Source organism: Arvicanthis niloticus, chromosome 8 (genome assembly GCF_011762505.2).
Source record: "Arvicanthis niloticus isolate mArvNil1 chromosome 8, mArvNil1.pat.X, whole genome shotgun sequence".
Classification (NCBI taxonomy): domain Eukaryota; kingdom Metazoa; phylum Chordata; class Mammalia; order Rodentia; family Muridae; genus Arvicanthis; species Arvicanthis niloticus.
In genome coordinates, this window is record NC_047665.1 from 47,942,708 (window position 1) to 47,962,331 (window position 19,624).

At 40.9% G+C, this 19,624-nt stretch overlaps 1 protein-coding gene across 2 annotated transcripts in view; it reads left to right on the forward strand.

The window, feature by feature from the left end:
• Mtr (5-methyltetrahydrofolate-homocysteine methyltransferase) overlaps positions 1 to 19,624 on the forward strand; it is a 77,036-nt gene that overhangs the window by 16,243 nt on the left and 41,169 nt on the right. For both annotated transcript variants that reach the window (XM_076939362.1, XM_034510798.2), the window contains 9 exons: positions 1,402 to 1,464; positions 1,974 to 2,068; positions 4,332 to 4,432; positions 6,028 to 6,089; positions 7,544 to 7,611; positions 9,604 to 9,683; positions 12,584 to 12,696; positions 14,480 to 14,620; positions 17,593 to 17,778. In XM_076939362.1, the coding sequence (XP_076795477.1) occupies positions 1,402 to 1,464; positions 1,974 to 2,068; positions 4,332 to 4,432; positions 6,028 to 6,089; positions 7,544 to 7,611; positions 9,604 to 9,683; positions 12,584 to 12,696; positions 14,480 to 14,620; positions 17,593 to 17,778 (909 nt within the window). The remainder of the gene's footprint in view (positions 1 to 1,401; positions 1,465 to 1,973; positions 2,069 to 4,331; positions 4,433 to 6,027; positions 6,090 to 7,543; positions 7,612 to 9,603; positions 9,684 to 12,583; positions 12,697 to 14,479; positions 14,621 to 17,592; positions 17,779 to 19,624) is intronic.

Sequence of the window (19,624 nt, forward strand, 5' to 3'; positions counted from 1 at the left end):
CAGTGAAATGAGCGTGCATAAGAAGACCTGTCCTGGTTAATTTTCGTCAACTTGATACAAGCTAGGATTGTTTGGCAGTAGGAAACTTGAGTTCTAGTTGAGAAAATGCTTCTATTTGATTGGCCTGTAAGGAAGACTTGGTTGATGTGGGAGGGCCCAGCTCACTTGGGAGGCAGAGGAAGGTGAATTTTGAAGTTTGAGACTATCCTGGTCTGAGGCTACACCGTGAAACTCTATCTTGAAAAACAAAGAAAACCAAAACCAACAACCAACCAGTTAACCAGCAACAGCAACAACAACAAAAAAGATTTAAGGATCACTTTTTTTAGTTATAAAATAGGAATTTCAGTTTTATTATTTTGTGACATAGGACCTAGAACTGGTCTCATAGGCTGGCCTCAAACTTGACGCCCTTGTACTTCAGCCTCTCAGTATTGGAGTTACAGGTGTGCATCACCACATCCAGCATTCAGTATGGTCCACTTAAGTCTTTCCCATGACAAAGAAAAACCCTCCGTCACCCAGAGAGTTCACATTAATGACAAGTTGCATTTCAATTTCAGAGGTGTTCATCTTCAAATCAGTGACTGTAATGATAAAAGAAAGAAGAAATAGAAAATCATTGCTTGGAACTTAAAGCATGCACTTTTAAGAGTGAAGTAATTTTACAAACCCAAGTTCACCGCTATGATTTTTCTAGTAATGGACATTTTTGGTTCCTATACCTACCTTTAATGTATATGAAAGGCTGACAGAATAGGCAGAGGATTTGTTTGTTTGTTTGTTTGTTTGTTTGTTTGTTTGTTTTTCGAGACCGGGTTTCTCTGTGTAGCCCTGGCTGTCCTGGAACTCACTCTGTAGACCAGGCTGGCCTCGAACTCAAGAAATCCACCAGTCTCTGCCTCCCAAGTTCAGGGATTAAAGGCATGCGCCACCACTGCCCAGCTTTTTTTTTTTTTTTTTTTTTTTTAATGTTTTTATTATTTTTTATTATTTATTTTTATTTTTAGGCAGAGGATTTTTATTTATATATGTTTATTTTGGTTGAAGGAGGAAAGAAAGAAAAGTTAACTCTTTAGTTCTTCAAAGTAAATAATTAGCTTGTTAGGTGAACTCAGATTTTTTTTTTAAATGGTGCTGGGAATTGAACCTAGGCCCTTGTCCAGTCATGCTAGGCAAGCACTCCAATACTGAGCTCTTTCCTCAACTGAGCATTTGTTATTGTGTGCAGTGCTACACCCAAGAAGGGCCATTATGGTTATGCATTTAGGGAAGATTTCCTTTCCTCAGCTTTGAGTGTATCCTACCTAAAGTGGTCTTGGGAAAGGATTATTATGATCAGGCAGCTAGATTGGATCTCTCTCAGAAATAAAGATATTCTTTTTTTTTTTTTCTTAATAGGCAGCCTTGTTTGCGCTCCAGAAACTCTTTGAAGAGAATTATGCTCCTCCCCGGCCTATCTTTGTAAGTTTTTAAATGTGTGCATGATAACCCCTTGCTCTCTTTAAAAAGAAAATCCTTTACAATTAAGGTTTTTATTGTAAGGTTTTTTTTTCCCTTTCCCTGGAATGTTATCTTTTAGAAACGACCCTTCTGTTCACCTCCCTCCTGTCAGTTACCAGCTTCTTTCTGGAGAGAAGGGAAATGGGCCTAGAAGTGGTTGATGAAGAGCAGGCTGCTAGAAAGAGGCGAGAAGAGGCTTAGGAATTCATGTTGTTAGGGCTTAAGGAGGGACTTCTGAGGCTGCTTGTGGTTTTCTTGCCTCTGGCTCTGCCTTTCTGTGTCCTTCCCCAGTCACTGGACATAGATCCATTCTCACACTTAGGCAGCACACTGTGCTGTTGAGTTTGAGTTCCACAGTTCTCATCCTCATGAAAGACCAAAGAACTTGCACTTATTTGTCACACTTTGTCTTTGTGACCATATTCGTTACCAGAGTCTATAGTGTTGATTTGTTTTTATTGTTAATTCAGATTTCTGGGACCATTGTTGATAAAAGTGGACGGACTCTTTCTGGCCAGACAGGAGAGGCTTTCGTCACCAGCGTGTCTCATTCAGACCCCCTGTGGTGAGTGACTCTTTCCTTTGGGCACCTTTACCACAGGTTACATACATAATGTGTCCCCAGAGGGGCCTTGCTTCTGTGCTATTTCCATGGTGACTGGATTTCCTCCAGTCTTTCAGACTTGACTCTGAGGGCTTCAAGCCACTGGAATGCTGACTCAGGAGGGCAGCTCTTGTACCTGTTGTTTGCCTGTGAGCCTGTAGGTGCTCATAGTTCAAGACGATGTTTGATTGGGCAGTACTTTAGGTTGTTAACAGTTTATATTTTCAGAACAGTGACTGCAAGTGTTAATGCAGTGTCCATCTCTATTTGTGGAAAACCAGAAGCATCCTAGAGTAAAACAAGGAATGTTAAAAGTCAGGTTTTTAAGAGTAGAAGGTTATATAGAAGTTAACAGTCATATATGATAAGGGCTAACACGAGAGACTGTTGTTTAACGATTGACTGTTATCACAAACTCTTTGTTAACAAAGTAGAATCCTAGGTTATTATTAATTTGTCATTTATTGAAATCCTACGATGTGTCCTCGAATACTGGGTAAGTGAAATAGTCCACATTAAGGAGAAACACTTCACTAAATAAGAATGTAAAACATGGTTCATTAGGTAAAGGTGCTTGCTGCTAGGCTTGGTGACCTGATTTGATCTCAAGGACCTACATGGTAGAGGGAAAGAACCCACTCCTGCAGGTTATCCTCTGACTCCCAGATATGGATGCCTCCCTCATATTCCCACTTTCTAAATACAAATGGTAAATTACATGGTGCTGTTCAAAACACTGGCTATATGCAGTAGTGAGTCCTTGTGTGACTCAGAGATGACTCTTTAGAGATGGTAACATCTGAACTATGTTGGAATACTCAAGCCTAGTTTGCTAAGCAGGGAGACATGTGCCAGAGTGACCTAAGGCCAGTATGAAAACTGTATAGTTGAAGAATGCCCATATGCAGAACCCTTAAGAACAGTGTTACTTGCTGTTTTGAAGACTGCTTGGCTGGGTAATGTCAAATATGGAGAAGATAAAGTAGCATTGGAACTAAGTTTGGAAAACATTCAAATATCCTTACTAGTGATAACACAATGATTTACAATATTATTTTAAAGTTTTTTATATGGTACTGAATCTAGGTGACAGCAGTCTTAATTACTTTTTTGTTGCTGGGTTAAACCATCATGACCAAGGCAAATTACAAAAGAAAGTCTTTAATTTAGGGCTGACAGTTTCAGAGGATTAGAGTCCATGGCTGTCATGGTAGGGAACATGGCAGCAGGCAGCATGGCCCTGAAGAAGTGGCTTAGAGCTCACATTTTGAGACATAACCACTAAGAATGATGCAAGTCTTAAGAAACCTTAACACCTGTCCCCTAGTGACACACCTCCTCCAACAAAGCCACACCTATTCCTTCCCAAACAGTTTTCACCACCTGAAACCTGTGAGCCTTTCGGGGCCATTCCCACTCACACCACCACAGCAGCCTAAGCTTGAAAGTTACAAATGCACTAGTAAAATAGGTAGATGGAGAGGGTGGGTTATTCAGGTATAGGCTGGCCAGGCATTGGATCTCCGTTTTTTTTTTTTTTTGTGTGTCAGCATCTCATGGATCCTTGGATCCTCAGATTGGTTTCAAACTTGCTGTGGCACTAAGTATGCTTCCTGACTCTACCTCCTAAGTGCTGGTATCACAGACATTTACCGTCAAGCCCGGACTTGGACTTAGCAGTCTTAAGGGAAATGTTAGGATTGCTTGAAAGTTGGTGATCGGGGCTGGAGAGATGGCTCAGTGGTTAAGAGCACCGACTGCTCTTCTAGAGGTTCTGAGTTCAATTCCCAGCTACCACATGGTGGCTCACAACCATCTGTAATGGGATCTGATGACCTCTTCTGGTGTGTCTGAAGAGAGCAACTCATATACATAAAATAAATAAATCTTAAAAAAAAAAAAGTTGGTGATCAGAGAATCATGTTTGCTTTACATCAGGTACAAGTTTATTTAAAAGAAAAAAAAAATGTAAAGCAGTTTTCTGTATTTCTATATGCTGTACTCCTTGCCTCTACTTTTATCAGTTTTCCCTGTTAACATCTTGCCTTGGTGTGGTTCAATATTAATACTTTATTAACTTAATACTAATCTACATTAGAGCTTACTTTTGTACATTCTATGGATTTCTCCAAAATGTGCTGACACATAATATGCCATTATGACCTTTATGCATAAATATTTTGAATGAAATGATGATGACTCTAATATCTGCTTGTTTTTCCAGCATTGGATTAAATTGTGCTCTAGGTGCAGCTGAAATGAGGCCTTTCATTGAAACAATTGGAAAATGTACAACAGCCTATGTCCTCTGTTACCCAAATGCAGGTGTGTTTGAGGTTGGGGTTGCACATGTAGAACTCTGTAGTCAAGGCATGGTAAGTGGGGTAACAGATTTGATTTGAAGAATTTGTGTTGTAGGGGTATGTGTGCATGTATGTGTACATTTGTATAGGGGAGGGAGAAGAAGGGAAAGAGAGAGGCAGGGGTGCTCAAGTGTGTGTGTTTGAGACTCAGCATGAGTTTTGGGAGGAAAAAAGTATTTGGTGTATATCAGTCTACTTAAACCTGAAAGAACAGTTTTGCACAACTTTAAGTTTCAAAACAGGGCATGACTTCAGGGAATTAGTCTGGTTATATCACTGATAAGAGTTTTGCCATGTGAATGTAGCCAGAGAAGCCAAAATAAGAAGGATCCCCTTTTTCTGTTCTATTCTATTAGCAGAAAAGCTATGGGTAATATTATGTGTTGTTATGTTCTAAAGGCTAAGATTTTTAGTTAATGGCACATAAAAATTTCACAGATCTTTGTAGATCTCAAACTGTCCAGTAAATGTTGATAATTTGGTCTGGGCTTACTGGATTTTCCAGGGAATGTTTTGAGCACCATTCAGCTATTTAGAACTAAAAATAATTTTCTGTATTTTTTATCCATATGTATACATTAAAAAATTTAAAGGATTTTTATTACTATCTGTGTATATGATCAGTATGTGTGCATGCAATTGCATGTGTGTCATGGAGTACATATGAAGATCAGAGAATAACTTTTGGGAATTGGTTCCCCTTTCATTGTGGGTTTTGAGACTTGAACTCAGGTCATCAAGCAGTGCAACAAATGCTTTTACTTGCTCAGACATCTCACTAGCCTCAAATGAATACCTTTAAAAATGCATAATAAGGGTCTGAGAGATGGTTCCGTGGTTAAAAGCACTTGTTCTTGAAGAGGACCTGGGCTCAATACCCAGCACCCACATGTTGGCTCACAACCATCTAAACTCAAGTTCTAGGGAGCTCATCACCCTTTTCTGACCCCTGTGGGTCATATACAATAAATAAATAAATAAACCTTAAAAATGTAAAATATATTTTATTTTCCTTTAGTAATTAGGGGCAGAACATGAATCCAACAGGAAACTACATAGTCAGAGGATAATGTATAGGTTTATACTAAAGAGACAAACATTTATTTTAGATACAAAAATGTCACAAGCAATAGGTAAAAGTTACACATGGGAGATAGAGTTCAGATACTATGAAACCTTTTATGTCTTAAACACCTTTGGAATACTTGGCTAATTTGAAAGAAGACTTGTTTTTAGTTGCATTGAATGTTAGATGTTCATTAGTTCAAAGGCTATGGGAGTGTGTACTGGGTGTTTTCCACACACACAGTTTTATAAAAAGAATGAATTGCCTTGTAAGGAGCTTGGAGGTGGAGACTGGGGCTTCTGTGCCACATGGGACAAAATTTCTGTTTAATATGCAAAAACAAAGTCAATGTTCTCCAGATTTTATTTTGCTATACTATTTCTGATATATAAATACTGTGTTATTTACTTTTGCAAGCAATTGTCATTTTACTATAAAATTTAAAGCACTTGTTAAGGGAGTTTTGAATAATGATTGATATTCTTTTTCAGGTCTTCCAAATACTTTTGGTGACTATGATGAAACACCATCCATAATGGCCATGCACCTGAAGGTCAGGGGTCCTTTCATTCCAGTTTGGAAGAGACAAGATAGTTACTGTGTTATTTGAATTAATAAACTCATTAATTAACTTTGCAATCCGGCTTGTCTTGCCAAAGCTGCTCTTAAATTTACTATTCTTATGCCTTAGCCTCTGGAATAGTTGGGACTATGCAGGCATGTGCCACCATGCCTGATGGAAGATGAAATCTAAATTTGCCCTCGAAATCTAGTATATAAATACAAGTAAAGTTTAGGTACTCTCTCTTAAGGTAGTGGAAGCATAAAGGAGGGCTTAGCTGTCTGCTTACTTATTGATTGGCAGTGGTAGTTGTTGAGAAATTCCCAGACTTCTCCAAACTAAATGAGACGAGACTCCCCTCTGTCACTTCTGTAACCCTACCAAATAATGACTTCCTCTCCCATTCTCTTCTAACTGCTGCTGCATGGACTAAATGTCCATGTGTGTCCCTGTTGTTACCTGCAAATCCTCCTCTTGGATGCACTTGCCATTTTTGACTCATGAGACCATGTTACATGCTGCTGTTGCTTAGTGCATTCATGTCTTTATGCTGGTTCTGTTTTCCTTTATCTTTTGAATTTTTAGTTCCTGGCTCTGATGTTTTCTCCTAGACTGTTTCTGAGTCAGTTCTTAGGACTTCAGGATTAATTTGTTTGTGTGTTTCTATTGAGAGGGTTTTTTCTGCAGACTGTGTTTGAGCTCATGATTCTTTTGCCTCAGGCTCCTGAGTACTGAGGTAGTAATCTCAGTTATCTTAAGTGGGTAATCTTGGCACTCTGCTTTCTTAGTTCTTTCATTAGCCTCTGGTTACTCCAGACCCTGCTGATCAGTGTGGTGCCTTACTCTATGTGTTTGATGGGACACTTAGAACATTGCTAATGTGACAAAAGACTTTCTTTTTCTTTCTTTCTTTTTTCTTTTTCTTTTCCTTTTTTTCCCTTTCTTTTTTTAAAAATGTTTTTGGGTTTTGAGATATGGTTTCTCTGTGTAGCCCTGGCTTTCCTAGAACTTGCTGTATGACCAGGTTGGCTTTGAACTACCTGTGTGCTGGGATGAAAGGTGTATGCAACCACCACCTGGCTACTTTTTATCTTAAAAATTTAAAATTAAATTAAAAAAACTGATACTCATGTTATTTGAAAATGCATTGTCCATTTCACATTCATTCTGACCAGCATATGTGTAAAAAACTGTTTCATTTCTTTATACAGGAAGATAAATTTCTACTGTGTTTCAGACCCATAAAAGGTTTCCTAGTATCTGAACGATTTCTCTTGTGTATCTTTCACGTAGGGCTTATGACATTTTTTTGTATCTAAAGTAAATATGTTTACCTGCCTTTACTATAACCTTAGTTATTCAGTAAATATAGAAAGTACATGCTCTTATGTTGAGTTTGTTTTGTTAAGTTTAGAATCCAAACAACTTGCTTTTCCTATGTACAGGAGTTTGCGGTGGATGGCTTGGTGAACATAGTTGGTGGATGCTGTGGTTCAACACCTGATCACATCAGGTAATGCTTATCTTTTTTTTTCTATAAAATTTGTTTGGTTTTATTGATTATTTTAAATGATATTTTTATTAATTTTTGGAGAGTTTCACATGTATATAATTTTGATGATATTTACTTTGTACTCCTCCCCTGTGTGCCACTGAGGCAGGGTTTGCTATGTATAGCCCAGGCTGGCCTCCTAAGTCCTCCTGACTCAGCCTCTGCCTTCTGAGTGTTGGTATTAAAGGTGAGTGCTCCACATACCTGGCTTCTATGAGATTCTTAGTAACTATAAGTTACTACATGTTTGTCTTTTTGGTGCTGGTAATTGAACCAAGGGGTTTTGTATCTACTCATCATCTATCTTAACACACTATGACCACATCTCTATATATCTTTTTAAAAAACTTTTTATTGGTTCTTTGTGAATTTCGCATCACGAATCCTAATCCCACTCATCTTCCCTTCCCCTCCCCTCCCCTCCCCTCCCCTTCTACCTGTCCTCCACCCTTGCAACCTCCATGTGGAACTGTAGTGTGTCACAGTATGTCCCATAATACACTCTTTGTCTGCACTCTCTGCTTATAAATGTTCATTGCAGTGACTCATTGGTCTGGTATGAGACCTACACTATTAATACTGGAACCTCACTGGAACCAGATATCCTGTTGTCCTGTGTCATGGAGATCCTGTAGTTTTGGAACTGCCGGACTAGTTCCTTCATGCACTCAAGCAGTTCATCAATGGGGTAGATATTGGGGTGGGCTAATTCAAAGCCCTGGATCTGGGCCTGAGAGGTATCAGAGTTGGTCAGCCTGCTCTCGAGGCCTTATGCCCTCAGGACCCCTACAAGCAATCCCACCCTCCACCCTGCAGCCTGGGTCAGCTCTATCCTCTGCCCAGGTGAGGTCCAGGGCCAGCTCTCCGGCCTGCTGTAAATGGCAAGGGATGAGGGAGGGAAGGAGGGCATCTCTCCCTAGTCCATGCCATCTCCTAGCAAACAAGAGACAGGGCCAGCTCTCCTGTGCTCATGCCCTCAGGACTGGCTCCTCTGCAACCCTCATATCCAGGGCCAGCTCTGTGGTGCTGCCCAGGTGAGGTGGTGCAGCAGGTGAGGGACAGGGACAGCTGTTCTGCTCTCATGATCCCAAGGGCCAGGTCTGCTTACTACAGTGGGCGAGGGAGGAAAAGGGCGTGCGTGGGCAGTGGGGAGATGAAGCCACACCTACAGCATCTCTAGGTTACATCTTTTATGTTATAGTTGATCTTATCTTTGGATCACAGATTAACTTTATTTTTTGATCACTTCCTCTTTAAAATGAGATGTTCTGGCTTGTGTATGTGTATGTTGATATCTGCACCTGTCTATTGAACTCCTGCTTTTACTTACTCATCCACATACTAATTTGGACAGTAGAGTGAGCAGTAGCTTACAGTTCCTGATAAACAGTAGCTAGTTTTTTTATGGCTTATCAAACACAGGATTCATTAAAGTTGACAATGTTACAGAGACTGTGGATAATAACTGAAACAGATTTTGAAGAGAGGAGCAATTGTATTTATCTGTACCTTTCCTTCTGTGTGCCTGCTGTAGCTAAAACAAGTGCACAGGACCGTGTTTTCTTCCCACCCCCTTTTATTATTTCTCAGAGCTACAGACTTCTTTTTGAAGTTGTTGAACTGTCGATTAGGTAGCAACAACATGTTCTGTGTGTGGATTTGTAAAGACTATCTATGGGCTAGAGGAAGGGAGAAGAGGTTTGCAGTTGGCATTTGTGCAGACCTCTTGGAGCTCCAGGCGCATGCCTCTGATGGCACAGACAACAGTCAGCGATGATGAGCTTTCCATTGCTGAGAAAGCTGACGGATGTAACTGCTGCTGTACATTTAAGTAGGCATATCATTGTGTGCATGGATATAGTGATGCAGAATTAATTTCATAGCTGGAAATTAGCTTAATTAAATTTATGCTACTCTGAATTAATGAATATAGTGCTTTCTCTTTTAATTTAGGGAAATTGCAGAAGCTGTGAAAAATTGTAAGCCAAGAGTTCCCCCTGCTAGTGTTTTTGAAGGACATATGTTACTATCTGGTAAGTCGTGAGGATATAGTTGCTCGAATGTATTTAATGTGCTTATTCTAAGTGGATAGTGGTGTTTATGCTAGGAAGCTTATTAGGTCAAAGAGTGCTTAGTTTTCTTGGCACTTAGGTAAATTTTACTAAAGACCTTTTTTTTTCTAGGGATGGGGTGGAAAAATTATTTTCCGGGTAAAAATGGCCTCAAACTCCCAGAGGTCCACCTGCCTCTGCCTCTTTAGTGTTGAGATTAAAGGTGTGTATTACCATGACCTGGCTGCTTTTATTTATTTATTTTTCCTGAAATGGTGATGTATTAAGACAGCCTCACTGTATAGCCAGGGGTCACCTCAAAGTAGCAACCCTCCTGTCTCCACTTTTTGAATGCTAAGATTACAAGTATGTGTCACTATGTCCAATCTGAAGGATACTTTTATTAACCTTAGTAGAAATGGTAAACAAGAGTTCTGCTTCTTTATCTGACATGCCGTTCCTGCTGGATCAGAAGCACTTGTAGAATGCCCTCAGATCACACAGGCACCCTGTGGTGGTCATCCCGATTTGCCTGGTAGACAAACCTGCAGATTCTATGAAAGGTCAGGGGCACAAGGCTCATTAGCACTGAGAAAAGGCAGCAGCAGCTGAAATTGTAGAAAGTGATTGCTTCCTGAATCTGTGAACAAGTGGCCTGCAGTATCTGTGTAATTACCCCGTCCATGCTCATAATCTTCCTCTTGCTCATACTGGTTTCTTTATATAATGCTTTGGCAAAGGACTCAAGGGCCATTTTCTTTTTTTAGCTCTGATAGATGATGCTAATTTTGTGCTTCATTTTTATGATAATTAAGGCAGAGATACTTGGCTGGTTTGTAAGCTGAAAGGTTGTGTGAGCAGTTGTCTCAGGTTCGTAGAACATGTATAAGGCCATGTGTCCCTAGAGCTTGCCCGTGGCTATTCAGGGAGACTGCTTCTTATAAAACTTTGAAAATAAAGGCAGTATGAGAACCTTTTCTGTGTCACCTCATGGTCTTTATGTTGCTTTTTTATCTGAGTGTAATGCATCTGCATGTATTATCTGGTACTTGCCTCTGAATTAGCCTGTGCCAGGGAGATGCTATTACTCCTTAGCAAATAAAGTAATAATATGCCAGAAGCCCAGTGGCTGCCTTGGATTCCTCACAGTGACTGCCAGAGTGACTCCTGGATCTCCATCTGTGTCCTCCCTCATCCAGTTTCAATGCTAGTTTCAGGTTCATGGTCTCTCAGTGAAAGAGATTAAGTAAACTTTCACATACACTGTTGATGGGGTGAAGAGATTTGATCTATTCAACTGTTAGCTGATTTTTGACAGAGCATCACTGGAGCAAAAAAGGAAAAAAGAGTTTTTTTTTTTTTTTTGAGGTATAATTTTGCAGAGTAATATATGCTGCCCTCAACTTAATTTCTTTCTTTCTTTCTCTTTCTTTCTTCCTTTCTTTTTTCTTTTTTTTTTTTTTTTAAGAATTTATTTATTTATTTTGCGTAAGTACACTGTAGCTGTCTTCAGACACCCATATGAGGGCATCAGATCTCATTATGGATGGTTGTGAGCCACCATGTGGTTGCTGGGATTTGAACTCATGACCTCTGGAAGAGCAGTCAGTGCTCTTAACCACTGAGCCATCTCACCAGCCCCCCTTTCTTCCTTTCTTCCTTTCTTCCTTTCTTCCTTTCTTCCTTTCTTCCTTTCTTCCTTTCTTCCTTTCTTCCTTTCTTCCTTTCTTCCTTTCTTCCTTTCTTCCTTTCTTCCTTTCTTCCTTTCTTCCTTTCTTCCTTTCTTCCTTTCTTCCTTTCTTCCTTTCTTCCTTTCTTCCTTTCTTCCTTTCTTCCTTTCTTCCTTTCTTCCTTTCTTCCTTTCTTCCTTTCCTTTCTTCCTTTCTTCCTTTCTTCCTTTCTTCCTTTCTTCCTTTCTTCCTTTCTTCCTTCCTTCCTTCCTTCCTTTCTTTCTTTCTTTCTTTCTTTCTTTCTTTCTTTCTTTCTTTCTTTCTTTCTTTCTTTCTTTCTTTTTTCCCCCGAGACAGGGTTTCTCTGTGCAGCCCTGGCTGTCCTGGAACTCACTCTGTAGACCAGGCTGGCCTTGAACTCAGAAATCCACCTGTCTCTGCCTCCCAAGTGCTGGGATTAAAGGCGTGCACCACCAACGCCCTGCTAGCCTCAAATTTCTATAAGCTCCCAAGTTCAGTTTGTGTCACCCAACTAGTTTTGAAAAGAAAAGCAACACACTGTATTTCCCTCTCCTCTGTACCTCTCTGTTTCCCTGTTTCCCAGCAGCTGTCAGATGCCAATAGCTTCTCAGCTCATGGTAGGATTTTTTGTGTCCCCTCCCCCCAACCCCATCTAGCCACAAATGAGACATGACAACCCCCTCCTTCCCAAGGCTTAGGGATTTTCAGAGGAGAGTGGGGTAGAAACCCCATAGCTTTCAGAGGCTGTGGGTAGCATCAGGCATTGTTTCCAGACACCGCAGAGTAGTTGCACATATGAACTTACAGCAATTAGGACAGCATGACTATACCTGCTTAAGCTTGACCTCTTTTGAGGGCAGTTTCTTCATGGCTCTTACGCCAGGCCCTTAGTTATATAAGGGTGATGATGACTTTTCCTTCATTTTCAGAGGTCATATGGTTCAGCCCACTATGGGTACTTTAGCACAGAACTCTGAAGTTTTTTTTTTTTTTCCCTTGGAGATCTGGTTGTAAGCACAGTTGCAACAAGTAGCCCTTTTAGTGACCAGAAAAGGAAATATTGTGATTCTGTTTCTCTAGTAGATTTCCTGTCCCATCTGTTCAGATGGACATTTTTTTTGCTGAAAATATTTTGTTTCATGTCGTCCATGTGCATTTTCAAGAATTTTTCAAAATGTTTTTCCTTTTAAGGTCTAGAACCCTTCAGGATTGGACCATACACCAACTTTGTTAACATTGGAGAACGATGTAATGTGGCAGGATCCAGGAAATTTGCTAAACTCATCATGGCAGGAAACTATGAAGTGAGCATCCTCATGAGACCCCGGGGCATTGCCATACCTCTAGGTAGACTGTATGTATGTCAGCAAAGTGTTGTGTTCTGGCTGGTGCTACTGCAGGGCTGCTAGAAGTATGTGAGGATGCTGATGCATCTGGCAGGAGGTGAGGCTGCTGCTGTTGGTACTGCCCAAAAAGCATTACGTTTGGGTCCTGGAGGGGGATGACTCGGAGGGATCCAGCTTTTAGTTTTTCATTGTTCAGGAAGTTTGGATATTTGGGAATACTTCCCATTTTGGTCTCTCTGAAGCTGTAAGGCCCTTGGCTTTTTTAAAGATTATATATTATGTATATGAGCATCTCGCTTATGTGAATGTATGTGCACCATGAATGTGCCTGGTGTCCACGGAGACCAGACGAGGACATTGGATCCCCAGGAGATGGAGTTACAGATGGTTTTGAAGTGCCATGTTGTTCCAGGGGACTGAACCTGGGTCTTCTACAAGAAGTATTTTCAACTGCTGAGTTGTCCCTGTTCCTCCCAAAGAGAATTTTTTCTCATCTGACCAGATGCTTACTGATGAAGGTATTGCTGATCTATTAGCTGTAGATCACATCAAAATGAACAGGCCCTTGCCATGAGAATTCTGAATTTTTAAGCTTTGTAATACTGAAGATGAGTCAAATTTAATCCTTACAGTGCGTGCCCAAGACATCTGGATAGACTTTACTTTTCTACAAATTTAAAATGGAGGAAAATGGTTGAGGTTTTAGGTTGTTTTTGGTTTTGTTTTACCGTGACTTATTTTTTCTTTTTTTAAAATCTGGGGCATAGTGATACATGCCTTTAATCCCAACACTTGAAAAGCATAGGCAGGTAGATTTCTCTGAGTTCAGGCTAGCCTGGTCTACATAGTGAGACTCTGTCTTAAAATTTTTCTTTTAATTAACTTACTGTGTGTGTATGTATTTGTACTTGAACATTCATATGGAAGTCACTGCGTGCATGTAGAGGCCAAAGGACAACTTGCAAGAGTTGATTCTCTTCTTCCACATTTATGCTTTGGGGAGCAAACTCAGGTTGTCAGGTTTGACGTCAAACTCCTTTACCAGAATCATCTCATTGTCTTTTGAGTTTTAATGATGTTTTTTAAATTTCAGGATTTGACTAGATTTAGTTTTGTTTTTCTAAAAATATACTTATTTTGTGTGTTTATTGTGAGTTTATGCACAAGTGTGTGCATGCAGAAAAAAAGGGGCATTGAATTTTTAGAGCTGGAGTTAGAGACATTCTGTGGGAAGCCTGTCTTGTTACATGTGTCCTGAGATACAACCTCAGATCCTCATGGTTGTGCATAAAATGCCCTTAGTCTTTGGACCATCTATGGATTTAGCCCTCCTTCTCACCTCTGCTCTAGACAGGGTCTTATGTACTGCTGGCTGTCCTGGAGGAACTCACTATGTAGACCAGGCTGGCCTTGAACTCACAATAATCTGCCTGCCTCTGCCTCCCAAGTGTTAGGATTAGCCTCATTTTTGGAATTGCTAATTACTGTTTCTTGGCATCCCCTAGAGTTGTCTTTTTTAGTGCTGGTGTTGGTTGCCTCATGGATGGAAGCTGCCTTGGTGGACTCCAAGCAGTGAGATGATGTGTGGAAAGGGTTACTAGTCAATGTTGGGTGTTGGGCAGAAGAGGACAGGCCCACTCGGAGCCAATGTGTCTGTTTCAGTGACAAAGGACCTCTGGGGATGGGAGGAATTACTCTGCCTAGACATCTCCTAACCATGCTTCTCCCATTCCTCCTCCAGGAAGCCCTGAGCATTGCCAAAGTACAGGTGGAAATGGGAGCTCAGGTGCTGGATATCAACATGGATGATGGCATGCTGGATGGTCCCAGTGCAATGACCAAATTTTGCAACTTCATTGCTTCTGAGCCTGACATTGCCAAGGTTGTACAAGGATTACGGTCACTAAGAATGTTTACCTGACTTGCTGTTGTTCATTTAGCCTTGTCTGTCCATCCACTCAGGAACTGGTTCTCTTTTCCTATACAGTGTTGTTATTTCTCATTCTGAGCTTTCTTAGCTAAGCAGTCTGTCCACCTGGAGCAGATTTTGGAGAGTGTTAGGGCTTCAGCCTGGCTGTTGACAGGCATCTGGGAGAAGTCAGCTTTAAGAGACTGAGTTTTGTCTGTTGTCTGCAGTCTTTGAGAGCTGACTATCGTATCTCAGAGGGATGTACTTAGCTATTGCTGCCACACTGATTCTATTCCCACCATGGAAAATGGAGCTCAGTTAGGGCTTCCCTACTGCAAGAAGAGACCTTGTTAAGCATATCAGACTAAGACAGTGATGCAATCCAGGTATAATGTCTTTGTTTATACTTGTTCTTTAAAAGCTGAAAGTTAGGGGTTGGAGAGACAACTCAGTGATTAACAGCATGTGCGGTTCCTTTGGAGGACCTGAGTTTAGTTCCCTGTACTTACTTCTGCAAGCTCACAATTGCCTATTAACACCAGCTCCAGGGGAATCCAACCTCTCTGCCCCCTTCAGGCACCTTCATTTGTGCACACAGACATGCATACATATGCACAAAAGTTTGCTTGTTTGTTTTTGAGACAGGGTCTTACTGTGTAGCCCTGACTGAACTTGAACTCACAAATATCTGCCTCTGCCTCTGCCTCTCTGCCTTGCTGCCTGTCTGCCTCTGCCATAAAAAAAAAAAAAAAAGAAAAAGAAAAAAGAAAAAAAAAGAAAAGTTAAAAAAAGGTGAAAGCATCTGTCTTTTAGAATGTTTTTAGAGGGTTCTGGTTTTGGTTTTTAAGATGGGTGTCTACTGTAGTACCCATGGCTGGCTTCAAACTCATTATATAGCCAAGGTTGACTTTGAATTTCTACTACAGTCACCCTGATGGACTTTGAAGGGTTTTTGTTTGCTTTTTGTTTTAAAGAAACTATTCCCAGAGTTTCATATCTTTAGGTTTAGGTGTCATTTAAAAAAAAAAATTAGGCCTAGCAAGAGCTTAAGAGAAGCTTGTAGTAAGCACTAAATTATATTTACCCAACTTCCATTTGTGTACTAAAACTTACTAAAAGCCTTTCCACTTTTCTGGGAGTAGCCCTTTGAGACTGTCAGGTTCAGAGACGCTCAGTGCTCTGTTCAGTCCGTCTGAATCAGAACTTGGGTGAGTGGATGGGTGGGACTGTTGATGAACTGCCTTGGGAAGAAGCCTGCTTCTCTTTAGAGCCAAGTACACTGATGAGCTTTTGGTGCTGGCTCCCTTCCTCATCTCTAAAGTGAGACGATCAGACCCACAGTACTCAATTCATGGATTGTGATGGTGGGTCTCTTGTTAACCATGGAGGACCTTATGCCCTGTAAGAGCTTGTTAGTGCTCTGATTGCTGCAACCACTGACCCTTCTTTCCTGGTTTTTATCTACTATTAAATTTGCTGGGGGCCACATTTTAGCCATTAAGATAGAATATAAAAATGGGCTGCTAAGGAAGATCACAGTGGAGATCAGCGTGGGCTACATAGTGAGACCCCAGATCCTGCCTCTAAAACCCAGAGTGTGAGTAGTACGTCTTCAGCAGTAGAGTTAAAACTCCAGACTATTGGCAAGCTCTCCCAGCCACTGGCCTGGTAATTACTGCCATTGCATTTGACTGTTTTCCAGTAAAATTCTTTATTGCTAGTGTCCTAAGGAAAAGCAAAATTAGTAGAGTTTTTTTTTTTTTTTAAAACTGTGTCTTATATGCTACACTGGCCTGGAAATCAGTATGTAGGTGAGGATAGCCTTGAACCCCATATTCTCCCACCTCCATCTTCTATTGCTAGGATTATAGGTTTGTGCCACCAGTTTAGGAACTGAGGACCTCTGCAAGAACTCTACCAGTCGTGCTACTTCTCTAACCACACCCCACTCCCCTTTTAAAACAATTTAATACTTACGTGTGTTTATGGTATTGGGAAACAAGACCAGGGCCTCACAGGTGTTGGGCACTCTGTTGCTGAGGCAGACCCACCCCTTGCCTCATTGTTCTTTTTGCTGTGCTGTATTCTAGCCTTTCCTGCCCTCTTATTACTTGTTTAATCATTATCTTGGTGAGCATGGTGAAGTCAAGGACCTGTGTGCCTCAGGGAGAGGGAGTCAGGAACTGACTGACTGCCCTGCATAACAGTCCTCAGTCAGCTATCTTGCTGGCTTATTTTTTTGGAGCAAGGGAGTCACTCCTTTCACCTGTCTTGGAGCAGAGGCTGGAATAGACTGTGGTCTCTCACAGTTCTTAGTTGTTTGTTCTAGTTTTTAGCAATTACTGTTTTGGAGAGAAGAGGATTAGATCTGGTTTTCCTTTCTAATAATTTTTTTTTTCTGTTTAGGAATTTGTTTTTATAAAGAGAAGATTTAATTTGAGTAACTTGGCCAGAGAATTGTTCCCAAAAGGCAAGAGATTGAACCTTAAAATGAGTCAGGGTAGAATACTTGAAACTAGAGAAGGTGCCGGGCAGTGGTGGCACATGCCTTTAATCCCAGCACTTGGGAGGCAGAGGCAGGTGGATTTCTGAGTTCAAGGCCAGCCTGGTCTACAGAGTGAGTTCCAGGACAGCCAGGGCTACACAGAGAAACCCTTTCTCAAAAAAAAAAAAAAAAAGAAAGAAAGAAAGAAAGAAACTAGAGAAGGTGTTTGCTTTAGTGTGAAGTTCTTAGAAGTGTGAACTAGGCCTCTTGGATTTCCTGTCTGTCCATGTACATAGTCTCCTGTGAGCTGATCTTACTGTAATTATTTGAACTTAAAATCCTACTTCTAACAACTTAAATTTGTTTATTGTTTCCTAAAGAAGAAATAGAGCGTTTTGGAACCCCTCAAAGGGGACTCATGGTGGCTTGTGACCCATGATCTTCTGTCCTTCTGCCTCAGGTGCCCCTGTGCATTGACTCTTCCAATTTTGCTGTGATTGAAGCTGGGTTGAAGTGCTGCCAAGGGAAGTGCATAGTCAACAGTATCAGTCTGAAGGAGGGGGAGGAGGACTTCCTGGAGAAGGCCAGGAAGATTAAGAAGTTTGGAGCTGCTGTGGTAGTTATGGCTTTTGATGAGGAAGGACAGGTAAGTGGTTTCTGTTGGGCTGGCACTGTTGTGTCACCAGTTGAGAAAGTACTGAGAAAAGAAACAGGTCTGAAATAGCTATATGAGTATATGCACAAAATGTACATGTGCTTATTTTTGTAATAAATTTATATACACACATACATAATGTATTTCTGAAAATTTGATTCTTTACATCAATATGGAACCTTTTTTTTTTTTTTCCAATAGGGAATGGTTGAATTATTCACTAAGTTACTGGGACAGACAGCTGGTTATACATTTGGAAGAAAAACCAACTAAAGAGTGCCTAGAGTATGGAACCAGGCAGGCAGGCAGGCAGGCAGGCAGGCAGGCAGGCAGGCAGGCAGGCAGGCATGGTTCTGAACAGTAGCTAAGAGCTTGCTTCTGATTCATAACTACAAGCGAGGGAAGGGCTGGGTGAGAGAGCACACAAACTGGGAAAACCCTCACCCAGGGACACAGCTTCTTCAACAAGGACACAACTCTTAATCATTCCCAAAAAGTTCTTCTCACTGTTGGCTGGACATTAACATTACCATCATCAAGGGCTCCTGAATTGCTGGAGCCAATTTTAAGATTGTAATTCAGCTAGTCTCAGGTACTATTACTATGAAACAAACAAGCAAAAGTCCCTCATAGCTGAGAACCCTGCCTGATTGAGGAATCCTTTATGTCATTCTGCTGAGCTTCATATGAGTCTGTGGAATCCCTCAGGGTAACTGAGGCTTACCAGCATGTGTGTTTTACAGCCCCCAAAATGACGCATAGCAGGACCTGCTCCCTACAGAGGTCTCTAAAAATGGCCTCACTCTGAGGTCCAGTTTTTTTACATGGTGGCCAGAATCTAGAGAATAATATGACAAGTGCCTACCTAGGTTATAGAGGGGCCGTAGTGTAGCTGTTCTAGCCCTGGAAGTAAATTCTTATCCTAGGAGCATGTCCACAATGTCTTTAATATAGAACAATATCCCACTTTACACATTGCATACTCTGTGCCCAGTTCGCTCAGGTAAAAATGAACTATTTGTGCCTTTTTATTTGCCATTTGAGTGAGGTTACTGAAGCTAGCTCTCTTAACTTGAAGAAGTGTCTGGTTGGAAACAGTTCTTCAGTAGACTTAGTGTTCCCATCCTAATGGTGGGACCCTCCCACCATGCAAGCTCCTAAAGACTGAAGTACATATTTTCAAGAACATCTTTTTCCACATTGAGAATGGACCCTCATAATTATTATTCATTCTTAAGGAGTGATAGTAAGCACAGTGAGTGTACCCTTACCTGTCCTGTCCTGTCCATACTGTACTTTTCTCTACACATGCACACAAAGCTTGTAACTTAGGAGCAGGAAGAAATTAACACTATTCTGTAATGTTAGTTTTTCACAGAATTCCATACTGTACTTCTGACCTTTTCACTTGCAGAGGGTGCTTTACAGCTTTTGCTGGAGTATTCTGCTTGTCAGCATCACCAATTCTATGCTCAGGAGCCACTGAGTAAGATAAGGGCCATGCACCATGTGTGGCAGTCACCTTTTTTCCAGCACTCTAGGGGCACAGCAGGTAGATCACTGAGAGTTCTAGGATAGCACAGAATGTTTCAGGTCATCCAGGACTACAAAATGAGACCCTGTCTCAAAATAAATAAATGAAAAAAGGATTGTGTGAGCATGTATTTGTGAATGTTACATAAAAATGACTCCTGTCCCAGGTGGGATGGAGCAGGACAATTCAAGATGTTTCTTCACAGTTCTCAGAGTGGCATGAAATTGAAAACTTAACAACTATTACTTTCAGGGTCTCCCACTTACCATTTTTGGACTGCAGGTGACAGTGGGTAACTAGTAC